Below are 24,270 nucleotides of genomic sequence, written 5' to 3'. Positions count from 1 at the left end.
TTTTTCAGACTATTGCTTGGAAGTTGCTTTTCCAGCCCTTCACTCTGAGAGAAAGCGGCCTGTCTTTGTCGCAAATTTAATTCTTAAATGCCTATAACCATATTCTCCAGTAAAACTGACTACTGTGATAGAAATATTTTATGTGCATATGTGTGTTGTCTAGTTTGGCTTAAATGTGGATAATAAGACTAATGAGTTAAATTTCTCAACATGTCATTTTTTTAATAATGTATTTATTGAGGGGAGCACATGTGTGGAGATTCAGGGACACCTTGTAAGAGTCAGTTCTCTCCTACCATTTTAGATCCTATGATTAAATTTGTCATCAATTTTGACAAGAGGCCCACTTACATGCTGAGCCATTTTTCCTTATTATATATAATTTTAATTAACTTTTTTTTTGCATTTTAAGGAATGAAACTCAGAGCCTCACACGTACAGCACAAGTGATCTAATGGGGAACAACATTTTGGCTGCATTTAAATTAATTTACATTTAAATAGACTTTCATGACTAGTTGTCTAGTCTGAAGGATGGCTCAGCTATATAACAATAATTTCAGAAGTTAAGTTGTTTTGGTATTAGAGTTCCTATAGACTTTTAGAGTCTTCGATGTCCTGGCAACAGTATAAACTATGCCTTTCCTTTCATTTGTTCTAAGCAACTGCTTTTTGAGTAGTGCTTTTTGAATTGATGACATACTAGTAGTTGACAAAGCTTCTGTCTTAAGCTTTATGGCCAGGGATTTTTCAGTTATTAGTAGGTAGTATGTAAGAAGTACTACAATAAAAGCATATATTGGTGATATGGAGGACACAGAGAAGAAATCATATAAATTTACATAAGTCAGAGATTTCTTCAAAAAAGGCAACTGAATGTTTGCCTCTTGAATTGAAACCTTAAGATGGGAATTTCTTATTTTTGCTTCTGTTTTTGCAGTTTTCTATATGAGCAATTTTCCTGGGTAACTTATAAAAGTTTTCTTACATGCAAAATATTTTTCTCCTTTTTTGTTCCATTTTTTCTTTATTTATAAAATATTTTTCATGGCCAAGCCGTCCTTTTGTCTTTCCTTTGCTTTCTGTAAGCTGACAGTTGGGTCCTAGGGATATAGAGCTCTCTATCCTCTTCCCCTCACCTTCATTGACCCATTCTTTCTCCTTCAGTGCTCTGTGAAAAGCTGTATTACTGCCTTTCATGTCACCTGTGCCTTTGAGCACGGCCTGGAAATGAAGACCATCCTAGATGAGGGCGATGAAGTAAAGTTCAAGTCATTTTGCCTCAAGCATAGCCAAAACAAGCCAAAACTTGGAGATGCCGAGTACCACCACCACAGAGCTGCTGAGCAGAGCCAGGCAAAAAGTGAGAAAACCAGCCTACGGGCACAGAAGCTTCGTGAACTAGAAGAAGAATTCTATACCTTAGTCCAGGTAGAAGATGTTGCCAAAGAGATGGGGCTATCTGCATTCACTGTCGACTTTATCTATAACTACTGGAAACTAAAGCGCAAAAGCAACTTCAACAAGCCTTTAATCCCCCCAAAAGAGGATGAACAAAATGGCTTGGTTCAGCCAAAAGAAGAAAGCATTCACACTCGGATGAGAATGTTTATGCATCTGCGGCAGGACCTAGAGAGGGTAAGGTGACCAGCTCTGCATAGACCTTCAGTTTTAAATGACCACTCATTTATAGTGTGAGCTTCTGTGTCTTTCCTTATTGTCTGAGTTCACTCCAGTGGCCCCAGATGTTGAATTCTGTTTAAATTTTGACACATTTGTGCTGTGAACTTTAACTTTAAGTTTCTTATTCTCAGTTGATTAGCTTTTTAATTCACCGTCAAGTCTAAAATGGCTCAGTTATATTTTACTAACACATTCCTGAGACTGAAGCTTAAAAGAATGAACTTTGTCCAGAAAAGTACTACTCTCAGGGTTTTCTCAAACTCAGCACTATTAATATCTTGAGCTGCATAGTTATTTATTGTGCTGTACTTCCCTTTATTATAAGTGGCAGAATAGGATATTTAACAGCATTAGTGATCTCTACCCACTAGATGCCAGTATCATCCCTTAAACACTTGGTTCTCACAACCAGAATTGTTTTCCAAGTTTACCAGAATCCTCCTACAGGTTAAAATCATCTCTTGTTGATAGCCATTTCATTATGTAAATTAAGTGCTACAATAATTCAAATAAAAGGTTGGTGCTGTGTTTACCCTAGGGAATTTTATAATTCTATAATTATAAAAATTATCCAGGCCTGATGGTACAGATGCCAAGTGCTATCATTCATACTCAGGTATAGAAAGGGAAGGCTAAAGTATAATACCATCTTCTCACCTGGATTGCGTACATTAATATTGATCCTATACAATGTAGACTAGAGAATAGGTTTCAGAGTTTGAGCAATTGTAAATTTGCTTAATATCTTTATTTGCTGGGAATTTTCTTGCAGGTCCGAAATCTGTGCTACATGATAAGCAGACGAGAGAAGCTGAAACTATCACACACCAAAGTGCAGGAACAAATCTTCGGTTTGCAAGTCCAGCTTATCAATGAAGAAATTACAGACGGTAAACTGTTACTTAAAGTTGCCTAAGAAAATATAGAGAATCTGGTTATATCCTACTTTTACAATTTAGTATCTTATCTCTCACACTATTTAAAAATTGTTTCATTTCTTTCCATCTAATCCTGATTATTAATGTGGCCTATTTTACTCAACTTGCAAGGTAAGAAATTCTAGGAACAAACATGCCCTCCCCTCCAATAAAATAAGGAAGGAAAAGAAATTCCAGGATATGATTAGAGGAGTTGTAAGTTTGAGGCAGATAATCTAGATCCCAGACAAACATTTAATGCCATTAATTATACCCATGAAGTATTTTGTAATTATCAAATTCTCTTAAAATCAAGAAGCTAGCACCAAATCCCAGTTCCCAGAAACAGGGTTACTCATAACAGATACTCTTAAAAGCCACCTGTTAAAACACTCCTCAGCCAGAAGTTAAAAGAGATATATTTATACATTTTCATTTATTCACTTTCATTGAGAGGCCACTAGGCAGTGGTTCTCAATCAGGGTTCAGAACCCCATGGGGAAAGGTCAAATAACCCTTTCTACAGGGGGGTTGCCCAAGACCATCAGAAAATACAAATATTTACATTACGATTCATAACAGTATAAAATTATACTCATAAAGTAGTAATGAAAATAATTTTATGGTTGTGGATTACTACAACATGAGAAACTATATTAAAAGATTGCAGCATTAGGAAGATTGAGAGTCACTGTACTAAGGACTAAGAAATAAACTAGAAGATGGAGCAGTCAATAAGAGAGACTCTACACTAACCACTTGTTCAGTGTCTTAGTTTAGGTTGTTTTGCCATGAAGAGACACCACACACCAAGGCAGCTCTTAGGGGAAAACATTTCATTAGGAGCTGCATACAGTTTCAGAAGTTCAGTCCATTATCATCATGATGGAAAATATGACATTGTCCAGACAGACATGGTGCTGGAGGAGCCAAGAGTTCTACATCTTGATCCAAAGACAGCAGCAGGAGACTGTCTTTTGCAGGCAGCCAGGAGGAAGCTCTCCTTCCACACTGGATGAAACTTGAGCATAGAGACCTCAAAGCCCAACCTTCCTCCAACAAGGCCACATCTCCTAATATTGCCACTCCCATTGGCCAAGCATATTCAAACTACCACATTCTACTCCTTGGCCCCCATAGGTTTGTTCGAACACATGAGTCTATGAGGACATACCTAGCCATAGCATAATTAAAAACACAAAAGTCCTCACAGTCTACCACAGTCTCAACAATGTTTAAAAGTCCAAAGTTCTGAGTCTCCTCTGATATTCATGCAATCTCTTAACTGGAATCCCCTATAAGATCAATATCAAAAAGCAGATCACATAGTGAGGAAATACTATGAGGACCCAAAACAAGACCAATATCCAGCTGGGCAAACTCCAAACTCTGCATCTCCATGTCTGATGTCCAACTTATTTTACCATTGTTGACTGCAACACAATTCTTTGTCTCAGGCTGTTTCCACTCCCTCTTAGCAGCTTTCCTCGGCAGGAATCCCATGGCTGTGGTATCTCTAACATTTTGGGGTCTCTAAGGCAACTTCAACTTCACACCTTCTTGTTCCAGTGTCTAGGATCCATAGATGATCTTCTGGGCTCCTCCAAAGGGCTTGGGTAATTTCTCCAGCTCTGCCCTCTGTAGCACTGTAGGCTCTGATTGACTCTACTCTACTGCTGCTGCTCTCCCATCTCAAATATGCTGGAGACTTCTGCTGCAACTAGACTTCAACAATCGCCTGTCATAGGCTCTCTGCATGGTGCCAAACCTCAACTTCTCAGCACAACATCTTCACTGATGGCCATCAACTGCAACTGAGGTTGCACCTTCATCAGTGACCTTCCGTAGCCTCTCACAGCCAAGCCTCAGCTGCTCTCCATGACCCTTTCATGCCTTAAAAACCAGTACCACCTGGATGATTCTTGCACATTTACCAAGTACAGCTGCAGCACGAGGTACAACCTTGGTTACCTCTAGAACACAGCTTCTTTGTGCTCTCAGAAAATACTTCCCAGAAGATTTCACCTCAGTAATGCTGGTCTCTTCTTGATCACTGCTAATTTCTTAGCTCCAGCTAAACAGCATCAATTGTACTTGTAACCTCTTCTATTCTAGACTCTAAAGCTAGAGCCACATGGCCGAAGCTGATGAATTCTGCTGCTTGCTTGGACTAGAACATTGCCCACTTGTTCCATTACATCCTTTACTGCCTATGAGTGGCTGTCCTAGAACTTGCTCTGTAAACTGACCTTAAATTTAGAGATCTTCATACTGATCATCTGTTTCCTGAATGATGGGATTAAAGGTTCGTACCCCTCTCCACCCCCACAGCTCCCTGTACCCAAATCCCTTGGGGGGAGAGAACTGAACTCCTAGAAGTTCAGACAATCCTGAGACCTCAGGATAGACCACAACTTCTGCCCACCTCTGCTCACTTGTTTCTACATTCCCAGCCCAAGAGGAAACTGGATAGTGCCTCTAGATACAGGAAGATAGGAACAGTCAGCAGCAGGAACTGGCTGGTTTCTGGCTATGCCCAGAATTGAACTGAATGGGTCACAGCTCCCTGCACCCAAATCCCCTAGGAGAGAGAGCTGGACCCTCAGAAGTGCGGACACTCCTGAGAACCCAGAGTTGACAAAAACTTTCTGCCCACATTCCTGACTCAAGAGGAAATCGCATATTGCTATCTGTGCCCGGTGGGCACAGGGACCTAGGAGCAGTCAGGGTCAGGACCCTTCGGGTTTCTGGCTGTGCCAAGAGCTAAAAGCCAGTTGCCAGGAGCAATCTACACCAGATCCAACTGAAAGAAAACAGGTCTACAGGAGTGCTAACACAAAGTCCTACAGGAGCAGCAAACCACTGTCAGAGACAGCAGGACAGGCTAACACCAGAGACAACCTGATGGCAAGAGGCAAGCACAAGGACCTAAGCAACAGAAAGCAAGACTACTTGGCATCATCAGAGCCCAGTTCTCCCACAAAGGCAAACACTGGATTTCCATACGCACCAGAAAAGCAAGATTTGGATTTAAAATCAGGTTTTATGATGATGATGGAGGACTTGAAGAAAGACATAAACAATATCCTTAGAAAATTATGGGACAACACAAATAAATCATTAGAAGCCCTTAAAGAGCAAACACAAAAATCCCTTAAAGAATTGCAGGAAAACACAACCAAACAGGTGAAGGAATTGAACAAAACCATCAAGGATTTAAAAATGGAAATAGAAAGAACAAAGAAAGCACAAAGGGAGACAACCCTGCAGATGGAAAACCTAGGGAAGAGATCAGGAGTCATAGATGCAAGCATCACCAACAGAATATAAGACAGAAGAGACAATCTCAGGAGCAGAAGATACCATAGAAAACATCGACACAACCATCAAAGATAACGTAAAATGCAAAAAGGCCCTAGCACAAAACATCCAGGAAATCCAGGACACAATGAGAAGATCAAACCTAAGGATATAGGTATAGAAGAGAGTGAAGACTTCTAACTTAAAGGACTAGTAAATATCTTCAACAAAATTATAGAAGAAAACTTCCCTAACTTAAAGAAAGAGATGCCCATAAACATACAAGAAGCCTACAGTACTCCAAATAGATTGGACCAGAAAAGAAATTCCTCCTATCACATAATAGTCAAAACACTAAATGCACAAAACAAAGAAAGAATTTTAAAAGCAGTAAGGGGAAAAGGTCAAGTAACATATGAAGGCAGACCTATCAGAATCACACCAGACTTTTCGCCAGAAACTATGAAGGCCAGAAGATCCTGGACTGATGTCATACAGACCCTAAGAGAACACAAATGCCAGCCCAGGCTACTGTATCCTGCAAAACTCTCAATAAACATAGATGGAGAAACCAAGATATTCTGTGACAAAACCAAATTTATACAATATCTTTCTACAAATCCAGTTGGAAAACTCCAACACAAGGAGAGAAACTACACCCTGGAAAAAGCAAGAAAGTGGGTTGGGGATTTAGCTCAGTGGTAGAGTGCTTGCCTAGCAAGCACAAGGCCCTGGGTTCGGTCCTCAGCTCACGGGGAAAAAAAGAAAAAGGAAAAAAAAAGAAAAAGCAAGAAAGTAATCTTGCAATAACACCAAAAGAAAAGAAACACAGAAACATAATTCCACCTCCAACAACAAAAATAACAGAAAAAACAACAATAACTATGTTCCTTAATGTTTAACATCAATGGACTCAATTCCCAATAAAATGATATAGACTGACAAACTCCATACTTAAAGAGGATTTTGTTACATACAGGAAAAAAACACCTCAGGAAAGAGACAGACACTACCTGAGAGTAAAAGGCTGGAAAACAGGGGGTTTGGGATTTAGCTCAGTGGTAGAGCGCTTGCCTAGAAAGCGCAAGGCCCTGGGTTCGGTCCCCAGCTCCGAAAAAAAGAAAAAAGAAAAGAAAATTAAAAAAAAAAAAAAGGCTGGAAAACAACTTTCAAAGCAAATGGTCCGAAGAAACAAGCTGGAGTAGCCATTCTAATATCAAATAAAATCGACTTTCAACCAAAAGTTATAAAAAAAGATAAGGAAGGACACTTCATATTCATCAAAGGAAAAGTCCACCAAGATAAACTCTCAATCCTAAATATCTAAGCTCCAAATACAAGGGCACCTACATTCATAAAAGAAACCTTGCTAAAGCTCAAAGCACATATTGCACTTCACACAATAATAGTAGGAGATTTCAACACAAAACTCTCATCAATGGAGAGAACATGGAAACAGAAACTAAAGAGACACAGAGAAAGTAACAGAAGTCATGAACCAGATGTACTTAACAGATACTTATAGAACATTTCATCCTAAAACAAAAGAATGTACTTCTTCTCAGCACTCATGGTACCTTCTCCAAAATTGACATATAATCAGTCACAAAACAGTCCTCAGTAGATATAAGAGGATTAAAATAATGCTGTGCATCCTATCAGATCATCACAGACTAAGGCTGGTCTTCAATAGCAAGAAAAACGACAGAGAGCCCACATAAACATGGAAGATGAACAATGCTCAATGATACCCTGGTCAAGGAAGAAATAAAGAAAGAAATTAAAGACTTCTTAGAATTTAATGAAAATGAAGGTACAATATACCCAAACTTATGGGACACAATGAAAGCTGTGCTAAGAGGAAAACTCATAGCGCTGAGTGCCTGCAGAAAGAAACAGGAGAGAGCATAAATGTCAGCAGCTTGACAGCACACCTAAAAGCTCTAGAATAAAAAGAATCTAATACACCCAAGAGGAGTAGAAGGCAGGAAATAATCAAACTCAGAGCTGAAATAAACCAAGTAGAAACAAAAAGGACCATACAAAGAATCAACAAAACCAGGAGCTGGGTCTTTGAGAAAATCAACATGATAGGTACACCCTTAGCCAGACTAACCAAAGCATACAGAGAGTGTATCCAGATTAACAAAATCAGAAAAAACAGGAAGGCATAACAACAGAATCTCAGGAAATTCAAAAAAATCATCAGATAATACTACAAAAGCCTACATTCCACAAAACTGGAACATAATACCAATACTGTCCAAACTATTCCACAAAATAGAAACAGACGAAAGCCACAATTATGCTTATACCTAAACCACACAAAGACCCAACAAAGAAAGAGAACTTCAGACTAATTTCCCTTAAGAATATTGACACAAGGGGTTGGGGATTTGGCTCAGTGGTAGAGCGCTTGCCTAGCAAGCACAAGGTCCTGGGTTCGGTCCCCAGCTCTGGAAAAAAAAAAAGAATATTGACACAAAAATACGCAAGAAAATTCTTGCAAACCGAATCCAAGAACACATCAAAATGATCATCCATCATGATCAAGTAGGCTTCATCCCTAGAATGCAGGGATAGTTCAGTATACAGAAATTCATCAACATAATCTACTATATAAACAAACTCAAAGAAAAAAAATCATGTGATCATTTCATTAGATGTTGAGAAAGCATTTGACAAAATTCAACACCCCTTCAAGATAAAAGTCCTGGAAAGATCAGGAATTCAAGGCCCATATCTAAACATAGTAAAAGCCATATACAGAAAACCAGTTGCAAACATTAAACTAAATGGAGAGAAACTTGAAGCAATTCCACTAAAATCAGGGACTAGACAAGGCTGCTTGCTCTCTCCCTACTTATTCAATACAGTACTCAAAGTCCTACCCTGGGCAATCAGACAACAAAAGGAGGTCGAAGAGATACAAATTGGAAAAGAAGAAGTCAAAATATCACTATTTGTAGATGATATCATAGTTTACTTAAGTGACCCCAAAGGTTCCACCAGAGAACTAAGCCTGATAAACAACTTCGGGATGGGTTGGGGATTTAGCTCAGTGGTAGAGCGCTTGGCTAGGAAGCGCAAGGCCCTGGGTTCGATCCCCAGCTCCGAAAAAAAAAAAAAAAAACAACTTTGGGAAAGTGGCTGGGTATAAAATTAACTCAAACAAATCAGTAGCCTTCCTCTGCTCAAAGGATAAACAGGTTGAGAATGAAATTCGAAATGACACCCTTCATAATAGTCTCAAATAATATAAAATACCTCGGTGTGACTTTAAGCAAGCATGGAAAAGATCTGTACAATAAGAACTTCAAGCCTCTGAAGAAAGAAATTGAAGAAGACCTCAGAAGATGGAAAGACCTCCCATGCTCATGGATTGGCAGGATTAATATAGTAAAAATGGCCATTTTGCCAAAAGCAATCTACAGATTCAATGCAATCTCCATCAAAATCCCATCTCAATTCTTCCATAGAGTTAGAAATAGCAATTTGCTAATTCATTCGAATAATAAAAAACCCAGATAGCTTAAAACTATACTCAGCAACAAAAAGAACTTCAGGGGAATCACCATCCTGACCTCAAGCTGTATTACACAGCAATAATGATTAAAAAAAACTGTATAGTATTGGTACAGAGACAGGCAAGTAGATAAATGGAATAGACCCAGAAATGAACCCACACACCTATGTTCGTTTGATGCTTGACAAAAGAGCTAAAACCATCCAGTGGGAATGGTTTTCGACAAATGGTGCTGGTTCAACTGGAGGTCAGCATGTAGAAGAATGCAAATTGACCCATTCTTTTTTGGTTCTTTTTTTTTTTTTTTCGGAGCTGGGGAATCGAACCCAGGGCCTTGCGCTTCCTAGGCAAGCGCTCTACCACTGAGCTAAATCCCCAACCCCAAATTGACCCATTCTTATTGCCCGGTACAAAGCTTAAGTCCAAGTGGATTATGGACCTCCACATTAAACCAGATACACTCAAACTTATAGAAGAAAAAATTGGGAAGAGTCTTAAAGACATTGGCACTGGGGAAAATTTCCTGAATAAACACCAATGGCTTATGCTCTAAGATCAAGAATCACAAATGGGATCTCACAAAACTGCAAAGCTTCTGTAAGGCAAAAGACACTGTCATTAGGACAAATCAGCAACCAATAGATTGGGAAAAGATCTTTACCAATCCTACATCTGATACAGGGCTAATATCCAAAATATACAAAGAACTCAAGAAGTTAGACTTCAGAGAGACAAATAACCCTATTAAAAAAATGGGGTACAAAGCTAAACAAAACATTCTCAGCTGAGTAATATCTATTGTCTAAGAAGTACCTAAAGAAATGCTAAACATCCTTAGTCATCAGGGAAATGCAAATCAAAACAACCCTGAGATTCCACCTCACACCATCAGAATGGCTAAGATTAAAAAAACTTAGGTAACAAAATAGAGACTGGTGAGATGGAAAAACAAGAACACGCCTCCATTGTTGGTGGGATTGCAAACTGGTACAACCACTCTGGAAATCAGTCTCGAGGTTCCTCAGAAAATTGGACATTGAACTACCTGAGGACCCAGCTATACCTCTCCTGGGCATATACCAAAAAGATACTTCAACACACCACAAAGACACATGCTCCACTATGTTCATAGCAGCCTCATTTATAATAGCCAGAAGCTGGAAAGAACCCAGATGCCCTTCAGCAGAGGAATGGATACAGAAAATGTGGTACAATGGAGTACTACTCAGCAATCAAAACAATGACTTCATGAAATTCATAGGCAAGTGGATTGAACTAGAAAATATCATTTTGAATGAGGTAAACCAGTCACAGAAAAACACACATGGTATGCACTTATTCATGAGTGGGTATTAGCCCAAAAGCTCGAATTATCCAAGATACAATCCACAGACCACGTGAGGCTCAAGAAGAAGGATGACCATAGTATGTATGCTTCACTCCTTCTTAAAAGGGGGAACAAATACATTCATAGGAAGGGATATGGAGGCAAAGTTTGGAGCAGAGACTGAAGGAACAGCCATTCAGAGCCTGCCCCACATGTGCCCCATATGTATACAGCCAACAAGACTAGATAAGATTGATGAAGCTAAGAAGTACATGCTGACAGGAACCAGATATAGATCTCTCCTGACAGACACAGCCACCGCATGTCAAATACAGAGGAGAATGCTAGCAGCAAACCACTGATCTGAGAACAGGATCCCCGTTGGAGAAATTAGAGAAATGATTGGAGGAGCTGAAGGGGCTTGCAACCCATAAGAACAACAGTACCAACCAAACAGAACTTCCAGGGACTAAACCACTACCCAAAGACTAAACTTGGACTGACCCATGGCTCCAGCTGCATATATAGCAATGAATGCCTTGTTGGGCAGCAATGGAAGGAGAAGCCCTTGGTCCTGCCAACATTGGACCCCCAGTATAAGGGATTGTTGGGGGGGGTGGATGGGGAGGGAAACACCCTTATAAAAGAAGGGGAGGGGGAAGGGATAGGGGGCTTATGGACAGGAAACCAGGAAAGGGCATAACATTTGAAATGTAAATAAAATAATATCCAATTTTTAAAAAAGTAGAGGCATGTACCCCATGCCTGGGCCTAAGCCTTTTTTTTTAAACCTTTTCACAAGATCTTTATAAATTGTGGATTAGAGTTCATTCTATATATGTTCAAGTTGACAACTGAGATTTGCCATCATAATCCATCCACATTATTTAACACATAATGTGTCCAAATGAAAACAAGAGTCAAGTATAATAATGCCTAGAAATAACTGTCCCTTGTTCAACTGCAAACCCATAAACAATAAATTTAGGTAGGATCTTGCCCCAAGGTGACCACTGCCTTAATCTGATTATTTCCTTGAACACAGAATTCAGCTCCATTCCACTTCCTGGTGTACCTTTAATACTTTAACCATACATTTTGTACTTTTCCTTTCTCAACTTGCTCTTTTTCATCAAACACTGTGTTTTGTGCTTTCCCTTGCTGATGCGTTATTCTAAATCTCTTCACTTTAGCCTCAGGCATAGTCTTCAGACAAGAGCAAAAAACGAGCCATATTCTTTTACCAAAATATCATAAAATAGTCTCTAGATCACATACTAACATTCTTCTTTTTTGAAACCTCTTGAGCCATGCCTCACCAGTTCAAATCACCCTCAGCACCAATGTCTTCCATATTCCTACTAGGATGGCCCATTAAATCCCAGTTAGAGCCTTCCATTGCTTCCCAAATCTAAAGTCCCCAAATCCACATTCCTCCAAGCAAAAGCATGGTCAAGGCTGTCACAGCAATACCCAGTCCCTGGTACCAACTTTTCTCATATTTAGAGTTCTATTGCTGTGAACAATCACCATGATGAAAGAAACTCTTATAAAGGAAAACATTTAATTAGAGACTGGCTTACACTTTCAGAGGCTTAGTCCATTATCATGGCTGGAGGTATGGCAGTAAGCAGGAAGACATGGTGCTGAAGAAGGTGCTGAGAGTTCTGCATCTTAATCTAAAAGCAGACAGGAGGAGACCGACTTTTGCAGGCAGCTAGAAAGAGATTGATTCCAAACTGGGCAGAGCTTGAGCACTTAGGAGCCATCAAAGCCTACTCCCACAGTGACCCTTCCTCCAACAAAGCCACACCTACTCCAACAAGGCCACACCTCCTAGTATAGTACCACTCCCCATGGGCCAAGCATATTCATACCACCACAGTGAGAGAGATGGATGATGATAATTATAGTACCCAAAGTGGAAGTTTGACTAGAATTATGACAGCCACATACAGTAACACTTCCCTGTGTTTCTTTTAATATAAAGATATGTAAGAGAACCTGAGTACTAAGAGAAACTTGTGGTTTGCTTTTAATGTTAAAATCATCACCTGCTAAAAGCCTACCATAAAATAATAAGATAGATGTCAAAAACCTTGTGACTGTATGTCACAACAGACTGGTATAGCAAGAAATAGCAGAGCTACTCAACCACAAGGTTACCTTATAACATGACTACCAAGGCAATAAGAAGCAAAGGACAACAGGGAGGAGCTCCTGTGTGCCGATGAGATTGGACTTAGCCAAGTAGCTTCTGATTATAAGAATACAATTTACAACATCAACAAATGGCAAGCCCTAGCAGACATGGGAACTGTAGTTGTTCAAAATGGACCCTTGGGGAATACATGCTGCCTTTTAGGATACCTGCAAGCCATCCTCTCTATCTCGTTTTTAAAACGCTGTATGTTGTAAGATGATAATGAGCAAAGGCCAATTGTAGGGTGACATCCAGATAATTAATAGTTTCCTGGATAATCCTGTTGTTGTGATTTTTTTTTTCCTCCTGGCCCTTACCACTATCAAACTTTGCCCAGGGCCAGCAAGATGGTTCAGCAGGTAACAGCACTTGCTTTGAAAGCCAAGTGGCATGACTTTGATTCTTAGAGCATATATATACAGTTGCACCCACACATACCCAAAAAAATGAAAGACATGGAGATAGGGGTGCATGACAGAGCACACTGGTTGTTGATCTTGTTTTGTAGGTTAGGAAAAGAAAGGGGAAAAGGGTGGGAGTGCTTTCTGTGGGTCTCTGGGTTCATTTTCTAGTACAGCTCATTTCAGCTACTTACCATGGAATACATGCTCATCAAAGGCAGGTGCTTGTTAGACATTTGGATCAGTAGGTTCGTGAATTCATTTTGTGATACTCATATATGCTAATAATTAAATTGGTTGTTAAACAAATCTTTCTTTTTTATCTCAGGACTTTCTTTGACAAATGCACTAGAGAACTCACTGTTTTACCCACCACCACGAATTACCTTAAAGTTAAAAATGCCTAAATCAACCTCAGAAGATTGCAGAGACAGCTCCACAGAAACTGAACACCAACCCTCGTCTCCTGGAAGCAGCTCCCCTAGTCACAGTAAAAGGAGCCCCGAGATGCCTGAGGAGCCACTGGATACGAATGTGATATATCCAAGATATCCACTAGAAAGCAAAAGTAACTGTGTGCTGGCTAGCCGAAGCCATTCTCGAAGTGAAACCAGGAGCTCCAGTCCTACTCAGAGAGCTCCATCTGCAGAATTCTATCATGGGCAATCATTAGGGAAGCCTCTGGCCCTTCAGGCTGCCCTCCATGGACAGTCTTCTATTGGTAATGGGAAAAATCAGCCTAACTCCAGGCTTGCTAGTTCCAATGGCCTGGAGGGCAACTGGTCTGGGAATATCACCCAGAAAGTTAATTCAGGTGAGATGTGCTATGACCAGGAGTCCATGCTCAGCTCCCACTTGCCCAGTTCAGGCAACATTAGAAAATCTGGCATGGAACACTTCAGCAGGTCCTTTAAGGAGGCTACCAATACATGGGTAAAGCCTACTGAGGACCTCCAGTACTGTGTTAAGCCAACTAAGAATGTGAGCTCTAAGGAGCAATTGTGGGGTAGACCGCTTCTCAGGCGGTCCACAGGAAGAGCTTCATATCAGGAAACTGATGGCTATTGCCCTGACTTGGAGCCCAGTGATTCAGAGGCAGAAGGGGAGGGGAATAAAGAAACAGTGAGGGTAAAGAGAGAGAGTTCTGACAGAGAAAATCCTTCCCATGATTCTGCTCGGGAGTGCCATGGGAAAACCAAGACACACCCTCATTCCCACAGCTCAATGCAAAGGTGATCAGAAATGCCTAAAGGTAACCCAGCCTTTGCCTTTGCCCCATATACTGGGGGAAATCTAAACACCAAAAGGATTCTAGTGTATATTAGGGGGAATTGCAGGGAAACTGATGGTTTGAAGTTTTTGAAAGTGTTTCAGGTCTAGTTTTTATAAGCACATTATGAGAGTTGCAGATTGTCTGGGGTTGCTTTGTCGGAGGCTGCTGGGAACAGTTGGGCCCAGAGTATTTGCTCAGCTTTCCCGTTACATTAACACACTGATTAATCTATGTATTAAGATTCCTTGCATTGTCAATGGATTTGCAAGAGGATATGAAAGACACTAAAACTACTTATCTTTTGAAACTATAATATGTGACTCCTTGAAACTCAAATCTGTAGAAAGTTTCTAATTCCACTGGTATCTGTAAAACCTCTTGAAGAGAGAGACCAGGAGAGCACATTCTCAGATACTGATACTTACTGTTGTCTTCCTTGCTTCATGCAAGGTTGAGTTTCTTTCACAGTATCATATCTTACAAAGTCAGTTCTTCTAAATGTCCAGTGCCTGTTCCTAGATCTGCTTCTTGGGGACACACTCATAACTCTCTTATCCAGCTAACAAGCTAACTTGTGGATAGTGTTTACAAAAGTACAGAAGTACTACTTCCAAGGAAAATGCTCTGCTTCTCAAGGCATTTGTGAAGACGTCCAGAACATTTCCCAAAGTGTGACCTTTTCTGGTATATTTGTACCAGGTCAGGGTTTTTTGTGTTGTTTTCAAATAAGTTTGACTAAAGTTTGGCTGACAGTTTTTGTATACTTGCTTTAATGTTTATAAAATTTTTATTGAGGAATAATTAAGATATAGTGTAATGCACAGAGGCTTAAGTATTCTTACCTGCTTTAATTTTGAAACAGATTTTTATTGTCAGAAATTTGAAAGCATGTGTTTAACACATGGATATAATTTAGCTTTGTATGAATTTTAAATCCAAGGCAATTTCCCAAGCATAAAAGTTGGAGCCATTTTTCAGAACTTGCTTATACCACATTACCAAATAATCAGCCTTGATTCATTTCTAGACGAAGAGAATTTTGAAGTAGAGGATAAAACAAGTCTGCTTCCCATTTAAGAAAAGGAGAAAGTAACAGTTTGTAAGAATATGAGGCAGACTGTAATTCTTAGCTCCCTTTTCTTCTTAGCCTTAAAATAATATTCTCTTTCTTCTAGTTTGGGAACATATAGAGAGAATTTTCAAACAAGAGGCCATTTTCAATTTTTGAAGTTTCATGCTGATGAAAGAAGCCAGCTGCAGTAGGTGCCAGTGAGAGGGCTGTAGCCCTTTAGCCAATGCTATGGAGCTAGAAAACTCTGCAGTTTGCCTCTCCCTCACTTTCATTCTTAGAGCCTCATTAAAGGCTTCTTTGGGAGGTTGTTTTCTCCTGTTTTGAAAACTTGTGTATTTTGCCTCTCCTTTGGCTGCATCTTCAAAAGATTCCTTTTGTGCCTATGAACATGTGTGAACATACCATAACATGAATAGTAGGTTTCCTGTATTTTGTTTTAGTTGAAAAATGAGGAAGAGAATTTCCTTTCTTCATACCCTCAGCTTCTGTGCTTATTTGAATACTTATAGGGTACATACAAATTTGACACTTTTGTGGTAATGAGAATATATTGGAGCTGAGTTGTAAATTCCTTAAAGGCCAGCAGGTTGCCGGTGTCCTTTCATGCTTTTGAATTCTGAGGGAGGCGAGCAAACATGGAAACAGTGCTTTAGCCAAATTCCATATGTAATACCATTGGGAGAGTATTGCCTGAAATATTCAAGTCAGGGAGATAAAATGGTAATTTTTTTTACAGAATTTTCCTGGGTAAACAAATGAGCCAGCCTTCCGCTATATACATTCCAATCGCCCCAAGCATCTGCTACATTTTGTTCTTTGAAGTATTACCTCTTAACCTTTGTTAATGTTTTTTGTCTTGTCTTATACAAGTTTTGAAGATGAACTCAATCTTTTCTCAAATGTCACCTTTTTATCAATACTTTTACATTAAATTATAAAAACTGTTAACCTCTGTCAGTGTGATAATTTTCTATTCTGGCTAGTGATTTATTTTACATTGATTAATTTACTGTATGTTGAATGTACTGTATGAATCATACAAATGAAGCAAAGTAAAGTGGTGTTTGGGGAGGAAGAATTGAATGTTTAGAAGCACAGATCATCTGAGTATAGTAGCACATGTCTAGCAACCCAGTAGGAAGCTGAGAGAAAAATTATTTCCTGGATAGCCTAAGCTACATAATAAGACCCTGTCTCAAAGAAAGAAAAAGCACATATTCACAATTCAGGTCAGTACCAGAAATCAGAGAATTCTTTGTACTTTGCCCAGAAACTATGATTTCATCAGGCCAGTAGGAAATAACTTTAGAATCATCATTTAAAATAGCCAGGGACATGGATCCTATCTAAAGCGACAGGATGCACAAGGCTATTGTTTACATATTCATTCTACACAGAGCTCTAGGAGTCTATTTGTAATCAGGTTTATATGTTCTCATGCCAGAACTTTGTGTGTGGTAAACATTTTCAAATTGTCAAAGGTCATTAAGTAAATCAGTAGTGAAAGAAAGATAAAAAGGATTGTTTCTACCTCTGCCCACCTCTCTTGCTTGTTAATAAGTAACTGTTCTGATAATTCATTCTGAAGACTTTAAACTACAAATATATCTTGTTACAGCCAGCAATATTGGGTTTATAAGAAGGTGTACATTTCAAGTAGGAGGTGAACATTTCTCTCTGTTAAAGAAATGTTTAAATGTACATACAGAGCAAGCTAGCTGATGCACACTCTCAGCTTTTTCCCTGAAAGATCAAAGGCCTCAATATGCTTGCTTGGTTTTTTTTCCCATTTTGCCATGCTGAGGATAGAAACCAGAACTTTGAGCATGCAAGATAATCACTTTCGGGTTGGGGATTTGGCTCAGTGGTAGAGTGCTTGCCTAGCAAGCGCAAGGTCCTGGGTTCAGTCCCCAGCTCCAGAAAAAAAAAAAAGAAAAAGAAAAGATAATCACTTTCCCACTAAGCTATAAAGCCCCTTACTGACTTTAGAACTGAAGAAAAGTATCCAAAAGCAAAAGTATATTCAGCACCCATTAATTTTGATGTGTTGTTATTTCAAAGACAATGTATTGTATAACATTTTATTATTCCCAGTGTGACTATTCTGTGGAAATCAGCAATTGTGTAATAATGGTTTTAAAAGAACAGTTAGTAAGTCCCACCCTGAAGCTATCCATCTCTGCAGCCAACTTTGTAACCCTTGGTTTAGCACTGTTAAAGGAGACTTCTGGGAGTTGAGTTTATGTCATAGAGTGAAAGAGAGTCGATGACCTAAGACTTTGTCTTTGCAATGACACGGGCAGGGAATTACACAACCCCTTGTGTCTATTCACTAGAGAGTTCCTCTGCCATATGCTTCTGAACACATTTATCATCATGTTGAGGTTGGATTGAGGTCAGCATTTTGCACGGCCCGACCACCAGGCTCAAACATCATTCCCATCCCTTCAATACTACTTCAATTCCCATCCATTTTGATTAGGATAAGTAAGTGACAAATAGCTTAGAAATAGTCTGGGAAGGTGAACCTTGAGCAGTTCAAGCTGTGCTCATCAGAGCCAGAAGTTGAAACTAAGAGAAGATCTACAAACTGCCTTTAGCTGAGTTGTTTTGGGAAGAGTTGAGCTATAATGGAGCTACTTTCCTGAAGCACATGTGGATTGTGGGATACTTTCATTATTTCTCACCTTAAACTTTTTTTATTAATCATTCCATTCCTTTACATCTCAAATGATATCCCACTTCCCAGTTACCCCCTCCACAAACCCCCCGTTCCACATCTGCCCTCCCCCCTACCCTTCCCCTGTATGAGAGTGCTCCTCCACCCACACTCCCCTGCCTCACCTCTCCAGCATCCTCCTACATTGAGGCATCAAGCCTCCCCATGACCAAGGGACTCCCCTCCTGTTGCTGTCAGGCAAGGCTATCCTCTGCTACACATGTATCTGGAGCCATGGATCCCTCCAGGTACACTCCTTGGTTGGTGCTCTAGACTCTGGGAAAACTGGGTGGTCAGGCCAGCCTATGTTGGTCTTCCTATGGGGTTGAAATCCCACTCTGCTCCTCCAGTCCTTCTGCCAGCTCCCCCACCAGGTTCCCTGAGCTTCATCTGATGGTTGGCTCCAAGGATCTGCATCTGCATTGGTCAGTTGCTGGGCAGACTTTCTCAGGAACTGCCACACTAGGTTCCTGTTAGTAATCACTTCTTGACCATGGTGGTGGGTTTGGTGTCTGCAGGCATGATGGATCCCCGGGTGGGGCAGTCCCTGATTGGCCCTTCCTTCAGTCTCTATTTGATTTTTTTGTCCCTCTTCTTCCTTTGTACAGGAACATTTCTGGTTTAAAGTTTTTGAGAAGGGTGGGTGTCCCCATTCCTCCACCGGGGCCATGCCTATCTGCTGGAGGAGGTCTCTACAGGATCTGTCTCCAGCTTCGCTGTGCATTTTGGCCAAAGTCATTCCCGTTGGGTCTTGCGAGCCTCACATTTCCCTGGGTGTCGGTAGCTATCCCCAGTTCCTCATCCCCCTTGCTACCCTTTTGTGTTCAATTTCCTGACCCTCTGTACCTCTCTCATGTCTCCAGATCCTAATGCTGCCACCCTTATTTTCTCCCCCTCTTCTCCCTCCCAGGTCCCCCTCTTTCAATCTTCCACAATCATTCTCTTTCCCCCTCAATGAAGGATGGAAGCATCCACACCCTTCTTTCTACATTCAGTATCTTCTTTGGGTTTTATTATGGACATTGGGGGATTTGGGGCTAATATTCAATTATTAGTGAGTACATACCATGTGTGTTCTTTTCTGACTGGGTTACCTCACTCAGGATGATACCTTCTAGTTCTATTCATTTGCCTGTGAATTTCATGAAGTCATTGTTTTTAATAGCTGAGAGGTACTCCATTATATAAATGTACCACATTTTCTGTATTCATTCTTCTGTTGAGGAACATCTGGGTTGTTTCCAAGTTCAGACTATTATAAATAAGGCTGCTGTGAACATAGTGGAGCCCAGGAGTGGTATAGCTGGGTCCTCAGGTCCTATTTCCAATTTTCTCAGGAACCTCCAGACTGGTTTCCAAAGTAGTTTTACCAGCTTGCAATCCCACCAGCAGTGGAGGAGTGTTCCTCTTTCTCTGCATCCTCACTAACATCTGCTGTACCTGAGTTTTTGATGTTAGCCATTCTGACTGGTGTGAGGTGGAATCTCAGGGTTGTTTTGATTTACATTTCCCTGATGACTAAGGATGTTGAACATTTCTTTAGGTGCTTCTCAGCCATTCGATATTCCTCAGTTGAAAATTCTTTGTTTAGTTCTGTACTCTATTTTTAATAGTATTATTTGGTTCTCTGGAGTTATTTGTATATTTTGGATATTAGCCCTCTATGTAGGGTTGATAAATATCTTTTCCCAATCTGTTGGTTGCTATTTTGTCCTTACTGACAGTGTCCTTTGCTTTACAGAAACTTTCCAATTTTATGAGTTCCCATTTCAAATGTTGCTCTTAAAGCATAAGCCATTGGTATTCTGTTCAGGAACTTTTCCCCTGTGCCCAAGTATTCAAGGCTCTTCCTCTACTTTCTCTTCTGTTAGATTCAGCGGACCTGGTTTTATGTGGAGGTCCTTGATCCACTTGGACTTGAGCTTTGTACAAGGAGATAAGAATGGATCAATTTGCATTCTTCTACATGCTGACCTCCAGTTGAACCAGCACCATTTGTTGAAAATGCTATCTTTTTTCCATTGGATGGTTTTATCTCCTTTGTCAAAAATCAAGTGACCATAGGTGTGTAGGTTCATTTCTGGGTCTTCAGTTCTATTCCATTGATCTACCTGCCTATCTCTGTACCAATACCATGCAGTTGTTATCACAATTTCTCTGTAATACAGCTTGAGGTCAGTGATGGTGATTCCCCCAGAAGTTCTTTTATTGTTGAGAATAATTTTCTCTATCCTGGGCTTTTTGTTATTCCAAATGAACTTGAGAATTGCTCTTTCTAACTCTATGAAGAATTGAGTTGAAATTTTGATGGAGATTGCATTGAATCTATAGATTACTTTTGGTAAATGGCCATTTTTACTATATTAATCCTGCTAATCCATGAGCATGGAAGATCTTTCCATCTTCTGAGGTCTTCTTTGATTTCATTCTTCTGGAATTAGAAATTTTTCTCATACAGATCTTTTACTTGCTTGGTTAGAGTCACACCAAGTTATTTTATATTATTTGTGGCTATTGTGAAGGGTATCGTTTCCCTAATTTCTTTCCTATGTATCCTTTGAGTAGAGGAAAGCTACTGATTTGAGTTAATTTTATATCCAGCCACTTTGCTGAAGTTGTTTATCAGCTGTAGGAGTTCTCTGGTAGAATTTTGGGGGTCACATGTATACTATCATATTATCTTCAAATAGTGATATCTTGACTTCCTCCCTCCCAATTTGTATCCCTTTGATGTCTTTTTGTTGTCTAATTGCTCTGACTAGAACTTCAAGTACTATATTGAATAGGTAGGGAGAGAGTTCCTCTCCATTTAGTTTAATGTTGGCTATTGGTTTGCTGTGTATTGCTTTTATTTTATTTAGGTGTGCACCTTGAATTCCTGATCACTCTAATATTTTTAGCATGTATGGGTGTTGTATTTTGTCAAAGGCTTTTTCAGCATCTAATGAGATGATCATGTGTTTTTTTTCTTTGAGTTTGTTTATATAATGGATTATATTGATGGATTTCTGTATATAAAAACTTAAAATTTAGAAAATTAAAATTATACTTAAATAATGCCTTAAGTCCCTATCTAAATTAATCTGTTTCATGGGGATGTGGGTGTTAGACACTTCTTCTCTGTTCATCAGAGTTTTCCCCCATCTACTTTGGAAAACAGAAACCCTAGTTCAATTTGTCTCCCATTTTCCCTGTCTCTGCAAGGGTCTAAAGGGGTAAAGCCAATGAGAATGTTCTCAAGGCTGCTGCTGACTGTATCAATGCAGTGGCCACTCAACCTTGCAGTTATACTTACTAACTGAATAGTTATGATGAAGCCATGGGGAACAGGCTTGCCTCCATCTCAGACAATTTGTCCCAGTGTTGCCCTCAAGACCCCCCAAAAGGACTGAGAATAAAGGTTACTTTCAAGACATTTACTTTGGTCCCTTACAGAACAACCAAGGACAAACCAGGAAATATACTTGGGACCAGTTAAGTCTTCAAATAATGAAACATTGATATGTCAGGCTTATCCACAACTACAGGAAGATGAGACTATTTGGCTCCTTTTGGCACATGTAAAAGAAGACCAAATGGTTAAACTTGTTCAAGGCCCTACAACAGCATCAAGATGGAAGCCAATACAGTCATGATTGATTTCTATGTTCAGGGCACGTTCTCAAACATCCTTACAGATTTTCTCCCTGAAGGAAGAAAAAAACCTTTGTTGAGAAATCACTAATTTGATGTCATTGACCCTTGTCTTCTTTGATAGCGTTTAAGAAAGAGCAAGTGGTCTTGCATAGAACCTAGGTTCAGTTCCCAGTACACACATGGTGGCTCACAACCATGGTGGCTCACAACCATCTGCAACTCCAGTTCCAGGGGCTCCAACACATTCTGGCTTCTGTGGATACCAGGCATGCACATGGTACAGATACATGCATGCAGATAAAACACTCATACACATAAATCTTTAAAAATGTAGACAATTTACATAAAAGCAAAGAAGCTTGTATCCAAAGAACAGACTAGTTCACACAAATCTGAGCAGGGTAAACCCCACAGTATAATACCTGGAGGACTTATTTTCTGCCTAATTAGTCAGTCTTATAACTGGCCATAGAAGACTAAGCCATGACTCTCCAAATACACTCACACCCTAATTTCCCGAACCTAATGTGTTACTTATATTGGTTAAAGGGGTCTTCCAAATGTAATTAAAGTTAAGATCCTTGAACTAGGGAAATTAATCTTGTATTGTTAGGCAAGTCCATCCAATACCACCACAGGGTACTTTGTACAAAGTAGGAGGGTAAAAGGATAAAAGTTCATGGCACATTATGTGACAATGAAAGAACCATGATCCAATGGTCTCCAGAAAGTACAAAAGGTAATACATTCTGCTTAGAAGTTTCCAGAAGGAACTCAGCCTTCCCCTACACTGTGATTTTAGACTTCTGAAGAATAAAAGTACCCACTGAATTCGTGACAATTTGTTGCATCAGAAGTAGGAAACCAATACATAGGACAGAGTGCAATTGCTTCCCAGCCCTTCAGAGAGATGCTCCTCATCCCCAGTAGACCTATCTGAACTGAAATACTCTGAGTTGGTTCTGTATTTTCACTTTGGTTTTGAAGTGCTAGGGACTGAATCTAGGGCCTTGTGCTTGCTAGATAAGTGCTCTCTACCATTGAGCCACACATCAGCCCTTACTTTTGCTCTTACCTGAAGCACTTTCTTAAAATGGAAAACATGATTTTTTTTATATGAGTAAAATCTTCCCCTATAGAAATATAGTTTTCTACATCACTAACCCAAGAGCACACAGGGATGGACCTATGGCTCCAGCCTCATAAATAGCAGAGGATGACCTTGTAAGGCATCAATGGGAAGAGAGGCCCTTGGTCCTGTCAATGCTAGATGTTCCAGTGTAGGGGAATGTCAGGACAGGGAAGTGGGAGGGAGTGGTGGGTGGGTGTGGGAGCATCCTCATAGAAGCAAGGAGAGATAGTGGGTTTCTGGAGGGGAAAATGGGAAAAGGAATAACATTTGAAATGTAAATAAACAATCCAATAAGAAAGAAAAAAATCAAAAAGAGAAATATAGTTTTCTCTTTTCTATCTTCCAACCTTTTTCCAGTGTAGTACTCAGCATTTCTCCAGTACCCTACACTGCTAGTCAGGTTGGCATAAGTTTGTGTATTCCTTCTGTCTGAAACAGTGTCCTTGGAAAGTAAAAATAAATCCTTGAGTTTTCATCAGAAGTGAGAGGAGAGAAGGGAGAGGACTAGCTCATAGAAAGGAATGATGCTCTAGTCACCAAAACCTACAAGAAAGTGAGTAGTCTGAGAGGGCATTCTTGGAGAGGCCAGATTCCTCAGCAGAGCTAGTGAATTAAGTAACATGACTCTATGACGCCTATTAGAAATCTTTTTTTTATCTTTATTAACTTGAGTATTTCTTATTTACATTTCGATTGTTATTCCCCTTCCCAGTTTCTGGGCCAACATCCCCTTCCCCCCCTTCTATATGGGTGTTCCCCTCCCCATCCTCCCCCATTATCACCCTCCCCTAACAATCACATTCACTGGGGGTTCAGTCTTGGCAGGACCAAGGGCTTCCCCTTCCACTGGTGCTCTTACTAGGCTATTCATTTGCTACCTATGAGGTTGGAGCCCAGGGGCCTCATTAGAAATCTTAAAATGTGAAGACAAGTTAAAAACCAAGAGAATAACCCAGATGGTGGTGACAGCTGCCTTTGATTCTAGCACTTGGGAGGCAAATCTTTTGAGTTTGAGGCCAGCCTGGTCTACAAAGCAAGTTCCAAGACAGCCAGGGCTACACAGAGAAGTCCTGTCTCCAAAA

At 40.0% G+C, this 24,270-nt stretch overlaps 1 protein-coding gene across 1 annotated transcript; it reads left to right on the top strand.

Annotated features, from left to right (window-relative positions):
* Positions 1–1,151: 1,151 nt before the first annotated feature.
* On the top strand, positions 1,152–16,649 carry LOC116888891 (protein Jade-3). Its single transcript, XM_032890153.1, has 3 exons — positions 1,152–1,637; positions 2,455–2,572; positions 13,685–16,649. The coding sequence occupies exons 1-3, from the start codon at positions 1,230–1,232 to the stop codon at positions 14,590–14,592; spliced, it is 1,434 nt and encodes a 477-aa protein (XP_032746044.1). The 5' UTR covers positions 1,152–1,229; the 3' UTR covers positions 14,593–16,649.
* Positions 16,650–24,270: the final 7,621 nt, after the last annotated feature.

The sequence above is a fragment of the Rattus rattus genome, chromosome X, assembly GCF_011064425.1.
Source record: "Rattus rattus isolate New Zealand chromosome X, Rrattus_CSIRO_v1, whole genome shotgun sequence".
Taxonomy (NCBI): domain Eukaryota; kingdom Metazoa; phylum Chordata; class Mammalia; order Rodentia; family Muridae; genus Rattus; species Rattus rattus.
This window is presented reverse-complemented; position numbering and strand designations above follow the sequence as displayed.

Bases quoted from the DNA above. Each gene is read 5' to 3' on its own strand.
- LOC116888891 (XM_032890153.1), top strand. From the start codon at position 1,230: ATGAAGACCATCCTAGATGAGGGCGATGAAGTAAAGTTCAAGTCATTT. The intron at 1,638-2,454 runs GTAAGGTGACCA...ATTTTCTTGCAG, and splicing joins TGCGGCAGGACCTAGAGAGG to GTCCGAAATCTGTGCTACAT. The intron at 2,573-13,684 runs GTAAACTGTTAC...TTTTTATCTCAG, and splicing joins CAATGAAGAAATTACAGACG to GACTTTCTTTGACAAATGCA.